The sequence below is a fragment of the Caretta caretta genome, chromosome 16, assembly GCF_965140235.1.
Source record: "Caretta caretta isolate rCarCar2 chromosome 16, rCarCar1.hap1, whole genome shotgun sequence".
In the NCBI taxonomy this organism is placed as follows: Eukaryota; Metazoa; Chordata; order Testudines; family Cheloniidae; genus Caretta; species Caretta caretta.
In genome coordinates, this window is record NC_134221.1 from 14,249,736 (window position 1) to 14,268,923 (window position 19,188).

The window sequence follows — 19,188 nt, forward strand, 5'->3', positions numbered from 1 at the left end:
CCACGGTACACATCTGATGAAGTGAGCTGTGGCTCACGAAAGCTCATGCTCAAATAAATTGGTTAGTCTCTAAGGTGCCACAAGTACTCCTTTTCTTTTTGCAAATAAGAGAGAAGCACGGTTCAGACAGGTTCAAACTATTCCTGTGCATGGTGAGGAAAGGTATCCGCGCTGACACTTTACATGAAAAGGAAGGTATCTTCTGGGCTGTGATAGACACATCATGCGGGAGAATGCCTGTGGGATCGGAGAAAGGGTGCAACTCTGCCACCTGCAGAGCTCGTTCCATGGGAGCCTTTGTGGGAGAACGGGGATTGTGATGAGAACATTTTACTCTGACGTCATCGTGTTGCACCATGAGGTGAGAACAGGCTGGCTGGCGTCACAGCCGGGGGGGGGGGGCGGGGGGAAAGACACACAGGCTTTTCAGCTGGTCTCCTGCGCCCCAAGGGGATGCTGTGTCGCAACCTGTGGTGGCACCAGCACCCCCAGAGCTGTGAGGGAAACAGGCTGTAATACGCACCCCCCTTCCAGGGAGGATGGGAAACAATCAGGGGAAACCAGGCTCCTCAATGGAGCCAGAAGCCAGCGCACCGCCACACCTAGGCTTGGTCTGGGCAGAACATACGTCCCTGCCCCTATCCCTGACCCCCCCACCCCCTTCCAAGCCGTTGCCTGCATCCGCCCCTCACAAAGATGGCAGGAGGAAGCGTGTGCGCGCGGGGCGGAAGTAGCTGTCGCCCGAACGCTCCCTCCCGCGCTTTTCCAGCCCGGGAATCTACATCACCCCTCACAAAGATGGCGGCGAAGCGCCGCGCGGGGCGGAAGTGCTGGGCGCGGCGCAGGGGCCGCCGGGAGTCGTAGTTTCTACCGGGCCCCGGCGGCGAGCCGCTGCCTCCCTCGCGGTCGAGGCCGGCCCGCTGAAGCCGCCATGCAGCTGCTGCTGGGGCTGCTCTGGCTCCTGCCGCCGGGCTCGGCCGCGCTGGAGCCCATCAGCCTGAGCATCGCCATCGGGGCGGCCTCGGTGCTCACCGGCTACCTCTCCTACCCCAGCTTCTACTGCGGCTTCGTGGAGTGCTGCCCCGGGGCGGCGGACCGGCCCAATACCACCGGTACCGGTACCGGGCCAGGGGGGCCGAGCCCTAGCCGGGGGAGGGGGACCGGACCAGGCCGGGGAGCTGGAGCAGAACCGGGGGGAGCCGAGGCGGGGGGCTGGCCCAACGGAACCGGGATCGAACCCCAGGGGACTGGGTCGGTGCTGCCGAGGGCGCTAGCTCCAGGCTGGAACTGGGGGGCAGGGACACCAGGGGCAGAGCGGGACCCGGCCAGCGAGCCTTGGGGGACTAGCAGCCCCAGGCTGGCCCGGTGGAGGGGACATGGGAGGAAGGAGAGCTGCTTGGGATAGACCCGGGCTTCAAAGGGAAGGTGCCTGGCTTACTGGAAAGAGTGGAGAACTGGGGTCAGCACCCCAGGGTGCTACTCCCAGCCCTGCTACTCATTTGCAATGTGACCTTGAGAAAAGCCCTAGCCTTCTCTGTCTGAAGTTTCCCCATCTGTGAAATGGGGCTGATACTTCAGGTACCGCAGCTGGACATTCTGGGAGCCACATTCATTAGCGTTCTTAAAACACTTCGAGATCCTTGATGTAAGTGCAAATCAATATCTGGCTCTGTTTTCCTAGCGCAGTTACCGAGGCCCCTCTAATGTTTCCTAGTGTGGGCTAAAGATACCAGACTGCCCAGAGAGAGAAATGGGATTAATGATGCCATTCAATTTGCAAGCCATTTTCTGAAATCTTTGTTCTTCTCAAATGACCTTTTTTCTTTTTCTCCTTGGATTCTTCAGCACTGAAGGAGGATCTGGATAATAAACTCTTTGGACAGCACCTTGCCAAAGACGTGATCCTGAAAGCAGTGACTGGATTCAGAAATAACCCAAATCCCAAAAAGCCACTTGTTCTCTCCCTACACGGCTGGGGAGGCACGGGTAAAAACTTTGTCAGCCAATTCATCGCAAAAAGCATTCACAAAGCGGGACAGAAAAGCAAATTTGTTCATCTCTTTATAGCCACACTACACTTCCCACATGAACATCAGATTCAACTGTATAAGGTAAGAGAGCAAATTTTAACTTCCCCTTGGTGATATTAGTAAATATTAATCATTAAAACGCTATCCTGTGAAATTAGATTGTTCCTGATGTACAAATCCATAGGTGTCTGAAGATCTCAAATAACAAACTCTTGTATCCAGCTAGTGTTTCTGTGTATTTTCAAACATTCACTGATAAGTTTGTGGAGGTGGAATCTAAATATTCCCCTGCAGTGCTAGAAACTGGAACACAACAGCACTGAGTTAAATGCTAAGAAATGGAAAGTGAAACAGACAAGTCTGTTTACTCTTGCTTTTCAGTGTTCCTCAAAGGATTAAAAGTTACTTCCTTGCCTACCTTCCCCTGGGGTTACCCATCACGTTTCTTTTTACAGCTTTCACTATTGTGAAATGTCCTTTGCTCAAGCTAAATGAGGTGACTGTAAGGAACAGTAATTTCAGAGGCTTATAAGTGACTGATGCTGATCACCTTGTTTATTCCCTGCAATTTCCATGAAAAGGATAGTCACAGACTGAAAGTTACGTACTCAAAGCATCTTTAAATGTTTAAAACTGAACATTTCAGGAATCTATTTTTGATGGTTGTTTGTTTTTTATTATTAGCCAAGTAGATGGTAGAAGTAGTACTGTAGAAGAAATTTCTTCCTTTCCCCTGTATGGTCTTCCATTTGAACCACGATCTTCATGCTTTAACTGTTCAACTGAGGTTGGAAGGAATAATGCGCTTTATGGTGACTCTCATCAAATAACTGGAACAGGATTCACATCCTAGCAGCATGTGAAGGTAGTGGTCGTATTCCTCCCTTCTGGAAGCTGGATATAATCAGAGCATTGAAAGGATCATTACTCACACCCCCTCCCAGGTGTTTTTTGCGCTTTCTACAAGTGGGACCTAGTTTTTTAATGTGTGTTTCTCGTTTGTTCCAGGATCAATTGCAAACGTGGATTCGGGGTAACGTGAGCGCCTGTGCCAGGTCCGTGTTCGTATTTGATGAAATGGATAAACTGCACCCTGGCCTCATTGATGCCATCAAGCCATTCTTAGACTATTATGAGCAGATTGATGGGGTATCCTACCGGAGAGCCATCTTTATCTTTCTCAGGTTTGTTGTCTGTCTACCATGGCAAATCCAGGGTCACCTGCGCCTTCACTGTCACTGTGGTATGTGTCTTGGCCACGAAGAACTTCCAAGCATCAGCAGGAATAGAACCCAGATTCTTCTGTCAAAAAGCATGTGCTATCTGAGCTAAAGAAGAATGTCCATTAGCTGTCTGCATTGCAGGGCCTATGATACAGTTGAGCAATTCTGCCTCCATCCAGCAAAGGACTGTAGTGCATAACACCTTAAAGTGGGCCAATCTGATAGTCTAGTCTAGTAATCTATACAGCAGATTGGAGATCAGATCCTGAATCTGTCCCTCATTCCATGTGCTGGGAGCTTCACTACAGGGTGGTGGAGAGACTACTTTGCATCACTCAGAGGGCCCATCACATGTGCTTAGCTGATGATTTCTTTTGAGAGGGAGCTATGTGACCATTTCTTCTGAGCAAGAGGTATTGTGGCTCAGAACCAACGCTGTAAGGACAATGTGGAATTTAGTCCTAAATGACTTTGGCATTGGTTTAAGGTTTTTATTCTAGTGACATAGTGCTTGCCATGCAGACAAACATTAGACCAGACAAGTGTTAAATGTAATCCTGCTAGAGAAGAGATGCTGGACTCTTCCTGTCTTGGGTCTGTACTAAACTCTTTCTCTCATGAACAGTAATGCCGGTGGGGATTTAATTAATAAAGCAGCTCTGGACTTCTGGAGGAGTGGAAAAGACAGGAAGCAGATTCAGCTGAAAGACCTGGAGCCTCTGTTATCTGTAGCAGTCTTCAATAATAAGAATAGTGAGTTACTTTCCCAATGAGTGGGAGGTTCTTTTACTTCATAACTCCACAGAAAATCCTCGCTCGGTGTGTGCTGCTCCAGCTTGCCTCTTTAACTGTGTAATATTGTTGTACTCGCACTCCCACGCACTTAGGCCCAGATACTGCCAGGCTCTGAGCACAACAATTCATTGATTTCACTGGATGCTTGGCACATTTCAGGAGGCACTCTGCAGCTCTCAGGATCGGGTCCTCACCCAACAGAATGTTTGTTTCAGGGAGACTGTTGGGAATGATGCCCAATGTTTTCCACCTCTGCGGATTGACCTGAGTTTATAACCTAACTTGGGTCCCAGTGAAAATGATGTTAGATGATCCCAGCCTGGTTCTTAGAAGATAGCTGCCTACCTGATAACTAGGGTCCAACCAAATTCAGGGTTCATTTTGGTCAATTTCATGGTCATGGGATTTTAAAAATCATAAATTTCATGATTTCAGCTATTTGAATCTGAAATGTCATGGTGTTATAACGGTAAGGGTCCTGACCCAAAAAGGAGTTGTTGGGGGGAGGTTGCAAGGTTATCATGGGGAGTGGGTTGAGGTACTGCTACCCTGACTTGTGTGCTGCTGCTCACGCCAGCGCTGCCTTCAGAGCTGAGCTGCTGGAGAGCGGTGGCTGCTGGTTGGGAGACCAACTCTGAAGGCAGAGCGGCCGCCAGCAGCAGCACAGATGTAAGCGTGGCCTGGTCTGGTGTTGCCACCCTTCCTTCTGCGCTGCTGCCTGCAGAGCTGGGCCCTGAGTCAGCAGCTGCCACTGTCCAGTCACCCAGCTCTGAAGGGAGCAGCACAGAAGGAAGGGTGGCATGGTATGGTATTGCCGCCCTTACTTCTGCGCTGCTGCTGGCGGGGTGCTCCCTTCAGAGCTGGGTGCCTGGTCAACAGCCGCCGCTCTCCAGCCGCCCAGCTCTGAAGGCGGCGCAGAAGGGTGGCAACACCATGACCCCCCCCCTAAAATAACCTTGTCACCCCACGGCAACTCCCTTTTGGGTCAGGACCCCTAATTTGAGAAACATCGGTTTCCCCTGTGAAATCTGTATAGTATAGGGCAGCAGTTCTCAAACTGTGGGTTGGGACCCCATTTTAATGGGGTTGCCAGGCCTGGCTTAGACTTTCTGGGGCCAAAGCCTGAGCATCTCCATCCGGGGCTTCAGCCCTGGGCATTGGGGCTCGTATTACAGGTCCCCTGCCTGGGACTGAAGCCCTTGGGCTTGACTTTGCCCTCCCCCCAGGTGGCGGGGCTCAGGCGGGCTCAGGCTTCGGTCCCCCCTCCAGGGGTCATGTAGTAATTTTTGTTGTCCGAAGGGGGTCGCAGTGCAATGAAGTTTGAGAACCCCTGGTATAGAGTAAAAGCACATACAAGACCAGATTTCACGGTCTGTGATGCGTTTTTCATGGCTGTGAATTTGGTAGGGCTCCACTGATAACAGTAAAATCAAAGACCTCTGCACAGAGGAAGACCTGTACCTGGACCAGCAGAGGGTACTGCAGATCAGGATTGAAGAGCACTGACAGAGCTGTGTACAGAATATTCCTGCTTTACGCCTGGTGCAAGCTAGTGCACCATTAGTGCTAGTGCCATTATAAGTGACCAACATGAATCAAAGTCTAAATCTTAGATAATGTCCCTAGAGGTGTAAGACCTAGGTGCAGTGCCTGGGCCTTTCATGTTTGGAAGTGGTATGGGGCTGTTCATATGTCACTGAGTAAAATCACCTACCTAGAAAACAAGGAGCAAGTATTTACTGACAATGGAGAACAGAACTGTCATTAGGATGTTACAGATGTTCTCCCTGACCATTTAAGCAAACCTCCTGTCTGATGTTTTCTAGGTGGCTTGTGGCACAGCAGCCTGATCGACAGAAACCTCATTGATTACTTTGTCCCCTTCCTGCCCCTGGAGTACAAGCATCTCAAGATGTGCATCAGGGCAGAAATCGAGTCTGGTGGCAAGAAAATCAACGAGGCGATCGTCGATGAGGTGGCCAACGAGATGACGTTCTTCCCAAAAGATGAGAAAATCTACTCTGATAAAGGCTGCAAGCTTGTGCAGCAGAAGCTGCTGTATTACTGGGAGAGGTTATGAGCAATATGGAACTGAGGTGGAACAAGGAACTCTGTGCCCCTTTAGCTCGCTGAAGCACTTTTAATGGCATTTTGAAGTCTGTCTTCTTTGCACTTTTAATATTTTGGAACATGTGGCAGGGATCCTAGGAATGATTGATTTTTTTTTTTTTTAAACCCCAATGCTCTTCCTTAAACATGCAGTACCCAACTGTTGCCTTTTTAATCTGGGATAGTCTCTAGATATCTTTGAGCATAGCATTCATCACTGGATACAGCCTTCACTGTATTGTATTTTAACAGCTGAGATTGTTAAAAATTCCATCCTCTCCCTCCAACCCTTGCTACTAGACAACTGGAGTAAAATGAAGGAATCCTTCCATTTGGCCACCGTCCCTTCCTAGCACATGGAAGGTCCAATAGGAGCTTTGGCCTGGACTTCAGCTGGCGTGCCCAGGGTCCATGATAACGGCACTGGTAGAGTCCTTGATGCTTTGCTAGTTCAAATGCCACTGTGCTGGAAGGACTCCTTGTGCTCTGGAGAAGGTTGGTAGTGTTGTGCTTAGAGGGTCAGCTCTCCGGGGATGGAAGGGCAGGACCTTGGTTCATTTCTGACTCTAAGCTGTCTTGCCTCCTGCTGTGGTGATGTGGAACGCTAAGGTGAACTCAAAGAAACCTGGGGTTGGGGAGAAATTAGTTGCTTCCCTCCATGGTTTCTATCCAAAAGACTCTCTATTCTTTCCCCTCCTCATATGAAATTTGAATCAAAGGGAGTCCAAGTGGCTGTGTGCTTGGCTGCCAGTGGGTATTTCTGCCCCTTTCAGTGTGCAGGGGGAACCGTTCACCAGGGGTTTGACTGCTACAGCACCTCAGGAAAGCGTCTTGTCTTTCAGTGGGGAAACATTCATGAAGGTTTGACTGTTACAACGTGTCAGGTCAATATCTATGCATAGTGGTGGGCGTGAAATCCACAAGGTGTTACATTCCCTCCAAGCCACAGCTGTGTAATCCAGCAATACCCCCCTTCCCCTCCCCAGACACACACCTTGCTTGAATGTTACCTTGTAGTAGAAATGATTTTGAATAGTCTATTTTTGATACTATTTTATACTAGATTGTTGAAGTGAAAGTACAAAATCTTTTCCTACAGAACTGGGAAGGGAAGGGGGGAGTGGGAAATATAGTCAAAGAACAATCTTCCCCCATTGCAGCCTTATTTTTAATAGTTATTAAAGAGAACCTGTGTCTGGCACAGTCAGTGTGAAACATCTTGTTCCCAGCAGCAAGGTGAAATGGGAACCTGAAGGGTTAGGAAGCTGGGAGAGGATCAACCTTCACCCATCCAGTAAGGGTGGAGTTTTCATATTGCAGCTTACTCACCAAAGACTCAACTTTCTAACTTTTTCTCCCTCCTACTCTGCCATACATGAGAGCTGGAAGTGCCTTTACATAAATGGAGGATAAGAAAGCTTAACTTACACATTAAGTGAACTATGTAGTATGTGCAGCATAGTATCAGTGCAGCTAAGACTCATGGGAGGAACTTGATTTTATTATGTAATTGCTGAATTAACTCCCTTTTATACATTGACACTTGTTTTAAGATGGTTTGGAAAACTGCTTTTTATTAATGTCTCAAATCAAGCCTGTTTTTATTCAAACTACTAGCAAGAAAGCTTTAAATGTTCACCTTAACCTCTGCAATTGAAGGAGTCAGTTACACTTTTTATAACCTTGCATGCAGTTTTGTCATAACTGTGACAAACTGTTTACTCTGATGCAATCACTTGAAGTGGACACTAGCTATTAACCTTGGGATATTGGACTGTTGCTTTGATGTGTGATGTTTTATCTTTATTGGTAACTTCCTCAAAAAGGTTCTAAACACTGCACACACAAACGTCTAGTAGCTCTGATCTGAATGTAAAGTACTCACGCAGTTTTTAAAACTCTAAAAGGTCATAGCTGCAATAAATGTCTTTTGTCCTTCAGCTGCCTTTTGACTTATTAAAGAACTGCCAGCTGGTAGACACTACCATTTGACTGCTTAACACCTAGGCATTCATGCTGTGGTATCTCAGGTTCCTTCCACTCATGTTTGGTCTGATGAAGTTGGGCCATCTTTAAGTAACAACTGACTTACAAAGATACCTTGTAGGAAGGAGCAGGTAAGAATAGGCTAGACCTCCCTGTAGCTTTTTGTTGAATACAGCAGGGTGCCCCAGTCCAGCCACACCAATGCAATTTGCAAAGGTGCCATTCAGGAGTATAGAGGTGGAAAGCCTTCCTGAGTCAGAAGTAATGCTCCTTTCAGGTGATAAACCTGAGGTAGGGATTTAGCTGAAAGGGTTGCATTTTTTATCTGTTTCCACTGGGCAAGAATGGCTGAAAGTTTGCTCTTCTCACAGCAAATCTTCAGCATTCCTGCCAGTTTTTTCTAAGATGCAATCTGTAGAAATGTAGCTTGCCACATATCTTCAGCAGTAATAGGATGTATTCAAGCAGGATCTTGGTCCTAACTGTCACCAGGTCACTTGATCTCAATTTCCCCCACTGTTACAGTGTAAGTACTGTGGTAGTACCCCTGGAGTTCAGCTGCTAGAATTTAAACACTCCATCTAGACAGCAGGGTTAAAATGCCAGCAGCCCAGTATAAACATCCTACCATTAGTGGGAAATTGGTGTTCTATGCAAGACAGGGCGAATGCTCTTTCCTCCCTTCCCCACCCAGTGCTCTCATAGATTCCTACTGTGAGCATCTAACAGCATTAAGTGCTTTGAGTTCGCTAATGGATGGAAGTGCAAAATATTACTTGGCAGAGTTGTATAATGTTCTTCACTACTGAAAGTGAGAGGTTCAGGATATTGTGATATAAACAAGAGCAGGATTTCTTGGACAGAAACCACCAGGGACACCAGTGATGGAAGTTTCTTGCTTCCCCTCTCTGCTAATTGCAACATGTCACTATAAGTTTGTAGAATGTAATCCTCATAATTTATTATTTCAGGGAAGCCATCAAATAGCGACTGTTTGGAGCACTACACCCTTATTCCAGCTGGTCTGCCCTGCGAGTTTCAAAAACTCAGGCTCCTGGGGGGTTATGAAACCAGGAGGTTAAAGGGAACCCCTGAGAATGAGCTAACAGTTTTAAGTTAATTTACGTTATCCAAATGTAACAAGAACAAACAGGAAAGGCTTGAATCCTGCTGCTCCATTTCTCTACAGAGGTGCAAAAAGCAATGCACACCAAGTGCTGCATTTTAACTGTCCCAGGTGGACACTGCTGGAATGAACTAAAAGGTATCTACTTTGCAGAAACATAGTCCTGTTTGAAGAGGACTACATTACTGCAAACTAGGTACAGCGTCCACAGCAGTTATAATGCAGCACCCTGGTGCCTGCTGCAATTCACACACCACTGGTCTGCACTGTGGCACAATGTAGACATAACCACGGCCATCATCACTTACTGTAACTAGTCACCCATGCTAGTGACATCAATAAGAAGTGGGCATTTTAAGAGGAAGTGGGGTTTTAATCTACTCTAGCAGCTGGACAATTTCAGTCAGTGTTTTAGGCACCTTTAGAATACAGTTGAGATTACAGCCTGTGGAAGACTGTTCCTCTTACAAAGAGACAGGAGCCTGGTTTGCACTAGCATAGCTTTAGAAAATTCATGCACAATCCCAAGCAGTCTGCACTAATTACTCACTTGCTTCACATTGCAAACCATAATGACTTAGCTAATCTTTTTCAGCAATGGCTAAAGAACCATGTCTCTCTCCACTACCTAGCCCCTTTGTAGCCTAGCCACAAAAAATGAACATGGAAGTTTGTATTCAAGCACAGCAGAATGCCTCTAACCAGAAGGCAGAATAAGCATGGTAAGATGGTAAATTTACATACAAAGGTAACCATGAGGCAGTCCCTTCAATATATGCAAATAGCAGAGAGGTACCATATACAAATGTTACTGGTGAGAACTTTTATTGAGGGAATTATAAAAATCTTATTTTGAAATTGTAAGATCTAGAAACTGAAATGCAAAAAAGTTAACAGTGTTGGCAATTATAACTAAAACTGGCAGATAGGCTGCTGTAACTTTAGTTGATGGCATTACAGTAATTAAATATTTTCCCAGGTAGTTTTGAAGCTGTCTTCATCCCTTTCCACATGGCACTGCCTTGTAAGGCTAGGATCAAAACTAAATCACACAGAGCTTGAAAGGGGTGAAAAATTACCCAGACTGCTACTTTCAGCATTTAGAAAAGTTTGAAACTAAAGAAAATCTTACAGCAGCCACATGGACTGAATAGGATTTAACAGATTCTGCCTTCCAATTACTCTGATTCTATGAAACAAACGCCAAACACTAGATTTTAGTAAACAGCCCTTTTCTTCATTACCAGAAAGGAAAGTGTCACAGCTACACTTCACAGCAAACAGCCAAAGGAGGAACTAACTCCATTACAGGGATACAGTCAACAACTTTGCTGCAGTTCCTCCTCCTACTCAGCCTTGTTTCACACACTGACCTTCCCTTATCAGAGATGGATTCCACATCGCTAATGCAGTCTGGCACCAGAAGGGACAGTTTACACCCTTGTTTTTATAAGAATGGCACTGCATAATGCTAGGTAAAAGGACATATGGGCTCACTCCCTCACTTTGGTTCCAGTAGAGCTGGAAGCACCAAGGCTGGTTGTTTTTAAGAAAAACAAAAACCTGCATATCCACCTCTCAAAGACAGTCTGGGAAATACCCCACCCACAACTCCTAGGAATGGTCTTGCAGCTATAAGGGCCTTGATTAAAATATTCTGTATCATCTGGAAACCATTTCTACAAATTAAAACCTAATTAAAACCAGATCAAAACTGCAGGTCTAACGTACATATCTGTGTTCCACTGAACAATTGTAACGATCAACCAATCCATGATTTGAGATAAATCATAGGTACTGTTAGACAATACTCTGGAAGGGGTGACTGCTCCATGCACAGTTCTTCCCTAACTTCATGGCACAGGACTGATGTCTTTTGAAGATATGACTATTACAGGGCTCTCCCAGAATAAAAAGACAAGTGTCTTGCCACTTATTTACATCAGGCAATTAAATGACAATGTTCCTTTTTTTTAAAAAAGTGCTTGACAAATGAAATGTTTCGGTTTCTCCACTTCATGATTAGGTTCATTTTTTCCTTTGCAGATCACAGCATCGTAAACATTACAAGTCATAGTAAAAATCCAGCTTGGTGAACACAGTTTTGCATCCTTTATCAGAGTAGATTTTCTCCTCCTTGGGGAAGTAGGTCATCTCATCAGCTACTTTGGTTATGATTTCTTCATCCACCATGTAGCCACGTGATTCAAGTTCAACCCTGACACACATTTTCACGTGTTTGTACTCCAGAGGCAGAAAGGGGACAAAATAATCAATGAGGTTTCTGTCGATCAGGCTGCTGTGCCAAAAGCCGCCTGCAAAAAATACTGTTGGTTAGTGCACCTTTTGTGGAGGCTGACAGCTAGTAGGGAGGGGGATACATTTATCACAACTCCCTGCTACCCACCCTAAAGTTGTTTACTCTTGGTTTGTATTCTTACCACAATCACTTCTCTTTTTATAAGGTCCCACATTGCCATAGTAGGAGCGTGGCTTCACTTTAAGCCAAGCAAGATGGACACAGAAACCTCACACATTGGAGCTGTTGCTGCATGTCAAGGTTTCAAGGCTAGCGGCACCTCTGCCCGCTCTCCAGTCTCAGTGCGGCCCCTCAGGTGTTAGGCTCTAAGCCTTTACCTGTCCTGGGGCAGAATCCTACAATTCTCCCACTTTTAGACTGGGACCTGGCCACAGTATCTGGTGGATCAACCTTGCTTACTCTAACAGGTTCAACCGGGTTTGGGTACCTGCAGTTCTTCCCTTCAGGAGCCCATGGCCAGCAGTAAATACAGTGACCAGACAGCCTTTTCAAACCAAAGTATTGTTTAATCTTAGCAGTAGAAATAAAGCATAACAAAGAGGATTTTAAAACAAAGGGCCATGCACATGTCTATCTTACCTATGGCTGACCATCTCCCTGACTTGGAAGCCTAGGAAGGCCTTTCTGCTTCAGACCCTCCAGCAGGGTCTATGAGTGTTTCAGTTTATTCCCCACAAACGACTACCTGACCTCTTGCCAGAGAATCTTTTAAATTGTCATTTTGATTTCCAGGCTGGGCAAAACAAGCTCTGTAATTTGGCTGGAGCCAAGGAAGTAGGTTCCTCACAGCTAATATCCCAGGTATTTTCTCTAAGCCTCCTTCAAGTGTTTACGAGGGCATGTTTTTATTCCCCAACCGCCTGCTGTTAAACTAAAATGCACATAGTAGATATCCCAATATTTAACCCAATGCAGCAGAGTGGGTAGAATTAAATCAAAGTGATTTAAAACCACCAAATTTTAATTAATGCAAATCAGCAAGCAGGAAAACTTAATTAAATAATCAGTTTTAATGGAATTTTGCATTTATACTTTAGTTACTTTCCTAAAGAAAGGTTGATTCTTATTGGTTGGTAACCATTAAAACAGGTTGGTTTCCAATTGAATAGAGCTTTTACATTAAATTTGGTGCTTTTGTTGGGGGTGGGAGAAGCTAACTAAGAGGATGTGCTGTTACCTATACATAGTTAAGCAGTTATATAGCTTAATTTATATTTATTCAGATTTTTATTTTTTATATTTGTTGTTATGCCAGAAATGGTGAATGATACACTTATTAACTAAAAAAAATGTATTTGTGATTTGTATCAAAATGTTTATCAGAATGTTTTGCATTTAAAACTGATTTCTTAAACAAAGAAAATACTATCTGTGGTTAGTGAATTTAACTGCTTGTTTCACGTCATCATCTCCTTTAGGATTTTAGAACTAGTACACGTCATCCTCTGACGCATAGATCGGAAGAGGAAAACAAGTTTTCCTGTTTCTTCAACTCCCATTGGTTTCTTTTCGTTGAATGAAAGTCATTGAACTGACCTATCTGAATAAAGTGAAAACCAACCAACCAAAAAAAAACCCCAATAACTTTCTCTGCATCTGCTGAAGAGGCTACTGCTGTCAAAAGCTGGTTTAGCACTTCAACGAACGCTGGTTTGGCCAGTGACTTCCACCAGTTCAGTGGTTTGACTTTCTTTAAAATTTGGCAGCAAACATGTAATGCTTAATATTTTTTATTTAATTTAAATGTTAATAGATTATAGTAAGTTTAGACCTTAGCACAGGTTGTCATAACCAGATGTTTAATTTTAAATAGATTTAAAAAAAAAAGAAAAAATTTAAACAAAAAGTCAGATTTAAATTTTTTTTAAAAACCATTTATTTATCCATACTGTGTTGTAGACACAGTGAACTTCTCAAGAGCCAGGTCACATACAATGTTAATGAATTACAGAGCAGTCCCACGTCCTTCACACTGCACCACTCCTCTCCATCTCAAACCAGCAACCAAACAGCATCAGTCTGAATACTTCATGACTATACCATGGCACCTCCCTGCCTGAAAACTGGAGTTCACACAGAGCTGCAACTGCTGCCGCCACACCAGTTCACATCAACTCTAGCCCTGCCATTTTTGCTTCTCTCTCTGTCTCTTGGTAAATAAACCTGTGTGCACTTTCACCATGGTAAAAGCAGTTTCTCTCTCTCTCTCTCTCTCTCATCCTAAGGCTGCTCAAAAGAACAACATCAACCAACAGATGCAGAATCCATCGTTTAACACAACAGTCACTGAGTGCATTTCTTAGTTTGTCATTCTGCAGACTGCTCTGCTGGAGAGCTGTAATAGTCCGGTTCCATTGTTAGAAGGTTTATTTCTAAGCTATTCTTAAAAATAACTTTGTAACTACACAACTATGCCATTATAATTTAAGGAAAACTAACTCAGGCTGGCAATCCATCCACCCTCAATTCTGAAGGGCAAGGAAGGATTGGGGTGTGGCATTTATCGTGGACCCTCTGATTATGAGCCAAATAAATCTATCTACAGTCTTGGAAAGGGGAATGGCAACCTTCCTCATCAGAGATAGTAGGTCAGTGCCACAGGCAGCAAAAAGATGCATAAAATAATCTCACTTAAAAGTTGCATATAGTCTGTTGAAGAGTCAAACTATGTAAAGAGTGAAATATTATGGCAATCCCATGATTACCACTGGGACCATTACAACTGAAACATTTGTTTCTTAGGTGTTCTCCAAAGGAGAGGCAGTTGACAAATACCAGAAATAGATGCAGAACCACTCTTTCAAAGAGAAGTATTTTTAGACACGGGAATAACCAATTTTACTCACTATTCTTATTGTTGAAGACAGACAGAGACACTCCAGCTTCCAGGTCTTTGAGTTCCATGGTTTCCCTTTTCTTTCCACTTTTCCAGAAATCTAATGCCACCTCTGTTATCTTTTCAGCCCCCGCATTGCTGTGTGAAGGAGGGAAAGGATTTCAGCTGGATGTGTTTCTCAGAGCATTCAGTTTATAGCATTGCAAGTATTTCACAGATGCTCCTTACCTGAGAAAGATGAAGATGGCTCGCCGATAGGACACTCCATCAAGCTGCTCGTAATAGTCCAAGAACGGTTTGATGGAATCAATGAGCCCTGCATGCATTTTATCCATTTCATCAAATATAAAGATTGACCTGCCACAGGCGCTCACGTTTCCCCGAATCCATGACTGCAACTGGTCCTGTTACACAAAATAAAGGAGAACGCAAATTCCATTTCCATCAATATCACGTTAAAGACACGGGAAATATGTAGATTTTAGATCACCCCTTTCCATTCAAAAGCTGTAACTTCAATTGTGTACCTGTAGTTCTGTGAATTTCTTGATCCAAAACTGGTTAAAAGGTCAACAGTAAACAATGATAAAAAGAACAGTAACAGAAATGCATTCTGTTGTTAAAATAACCTTAAGAACTCGGGTGAGTTACCAGAATCTGTCTGCCAGGTATCTATGAAAAAGGACTATACTTTAAGCCAGTGAATGAACATCAATACAAAGCAGTGATCTGGCTTGTAGGACAAAGTGAAGCCCAGTGGGGCAAACTATTTTCTCTGGTGCTAATACTCTGCAGTCATGTAGCATATTCCATCCTTAGATCTCAAACATTACCCAACTAATGAATGTTGCACAAACTGAGTCAGCAAGAGATTAAGTGATTTAGCCAAGGTCACATAATAAAATCACAGGAACAGCTAGGAATTGAACCTAGAATCATAACTCCTAGTCCCGTGCTTTAAGCCCTAGTAAATAATCTAACTGGAGGTGATTAAAAACCTTTCAAAAGTGTAGTTTTGTTTAGAAAGGGGGTTAACCTCATTTAAGTATTGTATTGTATGGCACAAGGGTTTACCCACTGTTAAATGTTACGTTTAAGATTAGCAATGAGAAAGAAAAGGAACTGGGACAGTTGATTTAAAACCAACAATGACTCTGCTGATCACCTCCAGTGATCATCATCATTTTACCAGTCTCACTATTATTTGGTTCCTGCACATGGGTGAGGCAGTGCAGGGAAGACAGCACTGCCTGTGCTTTGGATAAAGAGGGCTTTAATTTCTAGCACTGTCCACATGGTACATTTCACAAGCAGTTTTTCTTTGTAAGTGAACAAAGAGCATAAAGATCCATTTCTCCCACTGCATTTAGGAAAGACTCAGCTGGGGCAGGACAATAGAAAGCTTTACAAGGGGAAACATATAAACTAGAGAAAAAGTAGAATTCTCCATTTTAAAAGCTTATGTATAGACTGTTCCATTCCTTTAAGTCTTCAGCATACATACATTTTGTGTTTACATGTTCAAAACACTGTACAAACATTCACTAATCAGCACAATACTCCTGTTAGGTAAAAAAGTTTCATCCTCATCTCGCAGACAGCAGAAGAGACTCTCTCACACAACCCAGTGGTAGATTCAGGATTAAAATTCAGGAACACAAACAATGGTATTTCTCTAAACCGTGCGGCCTCACATATCTACCTGCCTGAGGTACTTATATAGCCCCTGTCACTGTGGTATCTCAGCATTTCACAAGCTTTAATGTATCCATGCTCACAACATCGCTGTGAGGGACAAAGTACTACTTGCCCCATTTTTCAATTGGGAAACTGAGGCAGAGAAAGACTAAGTCACATGCCCAAAGTTACACAGGAAGCCTGTGGTGGGATACTTGGGTTCAGTTCTCCGTTCCAAGTCCCATGTTAATGCCCTACCCGTGTCCTTTCCCTCTAGATAGAAACATGAGAGGATGCATAAACAATTTTTTTTTACATCCAGGGGAAATCAGTCCCTAAATGTTACGGTATACACATTTGCACTTCAGACTCGACATACATTGTATTTTACTGTTTCAGATAAAAAGTCTTCACTTGCTAGTACTCCCGATCCCATAACCTTTATAAACTAATACAATCACACTTCCCTATGATGAGCTCCAAAATACACTCTTACCTTGTAGTGGCCAACACTATGTGCATGGGGAAAATGCAAAGTGGACACAAATTGATGGACATAATTGCTGTTCAGGCCTCCTTCATAGATACTCTCGGCAATTATTTTACTGACAAAGTTTTTGCCAGTACCAGTCCATCCATGCAAGGAGAGGGTGAGAGGCTTTTTGGGGTTTGTATTGTTCAAGAAGCCAATCACAGCTTTCACAATCACCTTCTTCACGAGGTGCTGGCCAAACAGTTTCTTGTCCAAATCCTCCTGGAGCGCTGAATGAAGAAGACACCAATCAGATAAGTATAAAAGACGGTGACAAGTTTTAGCGTTTCTAAGCTGCTTCAATACAGAGGACCCTTTAATAACATTATCTCAGGGTGCCCAAACTTTGCTCATCCCAGGGCAGCTGCCGGGGGGATCAAAGAGCTACCCTGACTAGAACAGAGCAACCACTTTTCTCTTTAATATATAGATATGACCAGTGGAGACTACAGACCCTAGCATGTGATGCTCTGGTTCCAGATGCCAAACACTACGCCATGTTCCTGTGGAGATAATCATACCCCCTTTTACTCTCCCTCCTTCCATCTGGAAGCAGCCACACATCCCTTGAGAAGAAGGCAGAGCCCAGTCCTCCCTTCATCTTCCCTAGAGCCCCCCAAAACAGCCTCCTTGGCATCCAACCTCTAATCGCCTGTCCCTGCTCCTCACCACGTTCCTCTGCCTGCTGCCCCATATCCCTCTCCCCAGCGACCCTGCCCTGACCCCCTCTCTCAGGGTGCATCTTCCTAGGGGCCCCTGATCCTTCCCCCACATAAAGAGCCCTCAAGCTCAACTCCACCCCGCCACAACTCTCAAGCCCTCCCCAACCCTGTGCTTACCCCATAACTGCCAACCCCACCCCCCGTACCTGCGCCCGCCCGGGCCCCCTCCCGCTGGAGGCAGCACTCCCTGAAGTAGCAGTAGAGGCGGGGGTAGGAGATGAGGCCGGTGAGCGCTGAGGCGGCGCCAGCCAGCGCCAGCCCGAGGCTGATGGGCTCCACCGTCTGCACCGGGCTCAGCAGCAACACGAGGCCCAGGGCAGCCCCCAGCGGCACCCGCAGCAGCTTCATACCCCCCTCCGCCAGGCCCCCACAGCCCGACCCTGCCAGCCGCCACCCCGACCCAGCCCCAGCGCTTCCGCATCCGGACTAACCGCTTCCGCCGCCGCCGCCATCTTGGTTGTGGGCAGAGACCTTCACCAGGGCTGAGGGAGCGGGCGGGAGGCGGCGGCCATTTTGGAAACAGAGGCATTGACTGTCACGTGACGGACCGGTTCCCCTTTGACCCCAGGCCCGCGAGCACGCTGCGCGGCAGGTCACGTGTCACGACACGCGGTCAAGGCTGCAGTAGCTGCCTGGGCGCAGCAGGCCGAAGCGCCGGGCCGTGCTGCGGGGCAGAGCACCCAGCGCTCTGGGCGGTCTGGCGGCAGATGGCCCCAGAGCCCCTGCTGGAGGGACCCCCAGCCCCGGCCCTGAGCCTGCTCTCCACAAGCCCCCCGCGAGCCTGAAAGGGAAAGCCCCAAATGTTCTGTTAGAGCTTTGCTGAGAGGCTCCCTGTTCCTCCTGTGTCCTTCCAGCCCTGATATCCTGTGGAAGGAGGTCAGGCCTGGTATACAAACCCTTTAACACCCAGCCCCCTTGAAAAGAGTAATTAAGAAAGAATGGTTTTGGTCCGTCTGCTCAGAGTCACTGCTGGTTGATAAAAGCCCATTTCAACCTGCTCCTGCTAAAAAATGAACACAATATTGGCACTGCTTTCAGCCAGACCGTTTCATTGTGCAGGACCAGGTGTCCCGATTTTACAGGGACAGTCCTGATTTTTGGGTCTGAGGCTCCTATTACCCCCCCCCCCCCCCCCCCCCGCCAGTCCCTGTCCCACTTTTTCACATTTGCTGTCTGGTCACTCTACATTGTACTTCCTATTATTAACAGTTTTGTCAAGTTGTATAAAATGCTATTTTCATGCTTCCTAAATCAGGTGGTTTTACATATCAATGCACTGTTGATCCTGAGATTAAAATGGTCTTGAGCATCACTAAAATGAACTGGAAACCTTTGGATTCACACATTTTGTTTATCACATATGATTTACAGCAAATGCAAGCATGTAACTCACTGATAAACCAGCTGGTTTTCAGCTATAAATATGAAAAGAGGGTGGTGGCTCTGTAGCCTCACACTTGTGACTGTTAAATTAAAAACATTACTCCAGAACTCATTAACAGTACTACATTTCTTAAGTCATCTTTTGAGGAAAAGATTATTTAAATATTTGTACTCTCCATGCTGTTTATCCATACTCTAAATGCTAGATGATGCACTTTTGTAATCTCTATTTATTATAACACCTGTTAAGAGATAGACTGGTCGTATTTTTAAATGGTGCAGGAACTAGCCATCTGTGTTGCTTAGGCATAACATTTAGTGCTGTTCTAACAAACAACAATCAACTATTAGATAAAAGGTCAATATACCAAAACACATGACCACAGAACTTTTCACCCCAGGACCAAAATCATTTAAAGAATCATTTTCCCCATTTTACAGATGACGTT

At 45.3% G+C, this 19,188-nt stretch overlaps 2 protein-coding genes across 6 annotated transcripts in view; one reads left to right on the plus strand and one right to left on the minus strand.

The window, feature by feature from the left end:
- TOR1A (torsin family 1 member A) overlaps positions 1–17,742 on the minus strand; it is a 32,274-nt gene extending 14,532 nt beyond the window's left edge. For 3 of the 4 annotated variants that reach the window (XR_007353036.2, XR_012665247.1, XR_007353035.2), the window contains exons 1-4: positions 17,503–17,742; positions 16,599–16,864; positions 14,654–14,829; positions 14,436–14,563 (exon numbers count right to left, since the gene is read on the minus strand). Coding sequence is in view for 1 of the 4 variants with exons in the window: in XM_048823048.2 (XP_048679005.1) it covers positions 11,334–11,584; positions 14,436–14,563; positions 14,654–14,829; positions 16,599–16,864; positions 17,503–17,704 (1,023 nt within the window). In the remaining 3 variants the exon portion in view is untranslated. Of the gene's footprint in view, positions 1–10,077; positions 11,585–14,435; positions 14,564–14,653; positions 14,830–16,598; positions 16,865–17,502 lie in introns of those variants that run through there. The other variant, XM_048823048.2, reaches the window with a different exon arrangement.
- LOC125623523 (torsin-1A) lies at positions 878–14,666 on the plus strand. Of its 2 annotated transcripts, none has more exons than XM_075120447.1 (5): positions 878–1,112; positions 1,846–2,111; positions 3,039–3,214; positions 3,879–4,006; positions 5,875–8,097. In XM_075120447.1, exons 1-5 carry the CDS (start codon positions 932–934, stop codon positions 6,126–6,128), a joined length of 1,005 nt encoding a protein of 334 aa, XP_074976548.1. In that variant the 5' UTR covers positions 878–931; the 3' UTR covers positions 6,129–8,097. The 2 variants fall into 2 exon arrangements, with proteins under 2 accessions (XP_074976548.1, XP_074976549.1); XM_075120448.1 differs by lacking the exon at positions 5,875–8,097 and adding an exon at positions 14,553–14,666 and having other exon boundaries at positions 900–1,112.
- Positions 17,743–19,188: the final 1,446 nt, after the last annotated feature.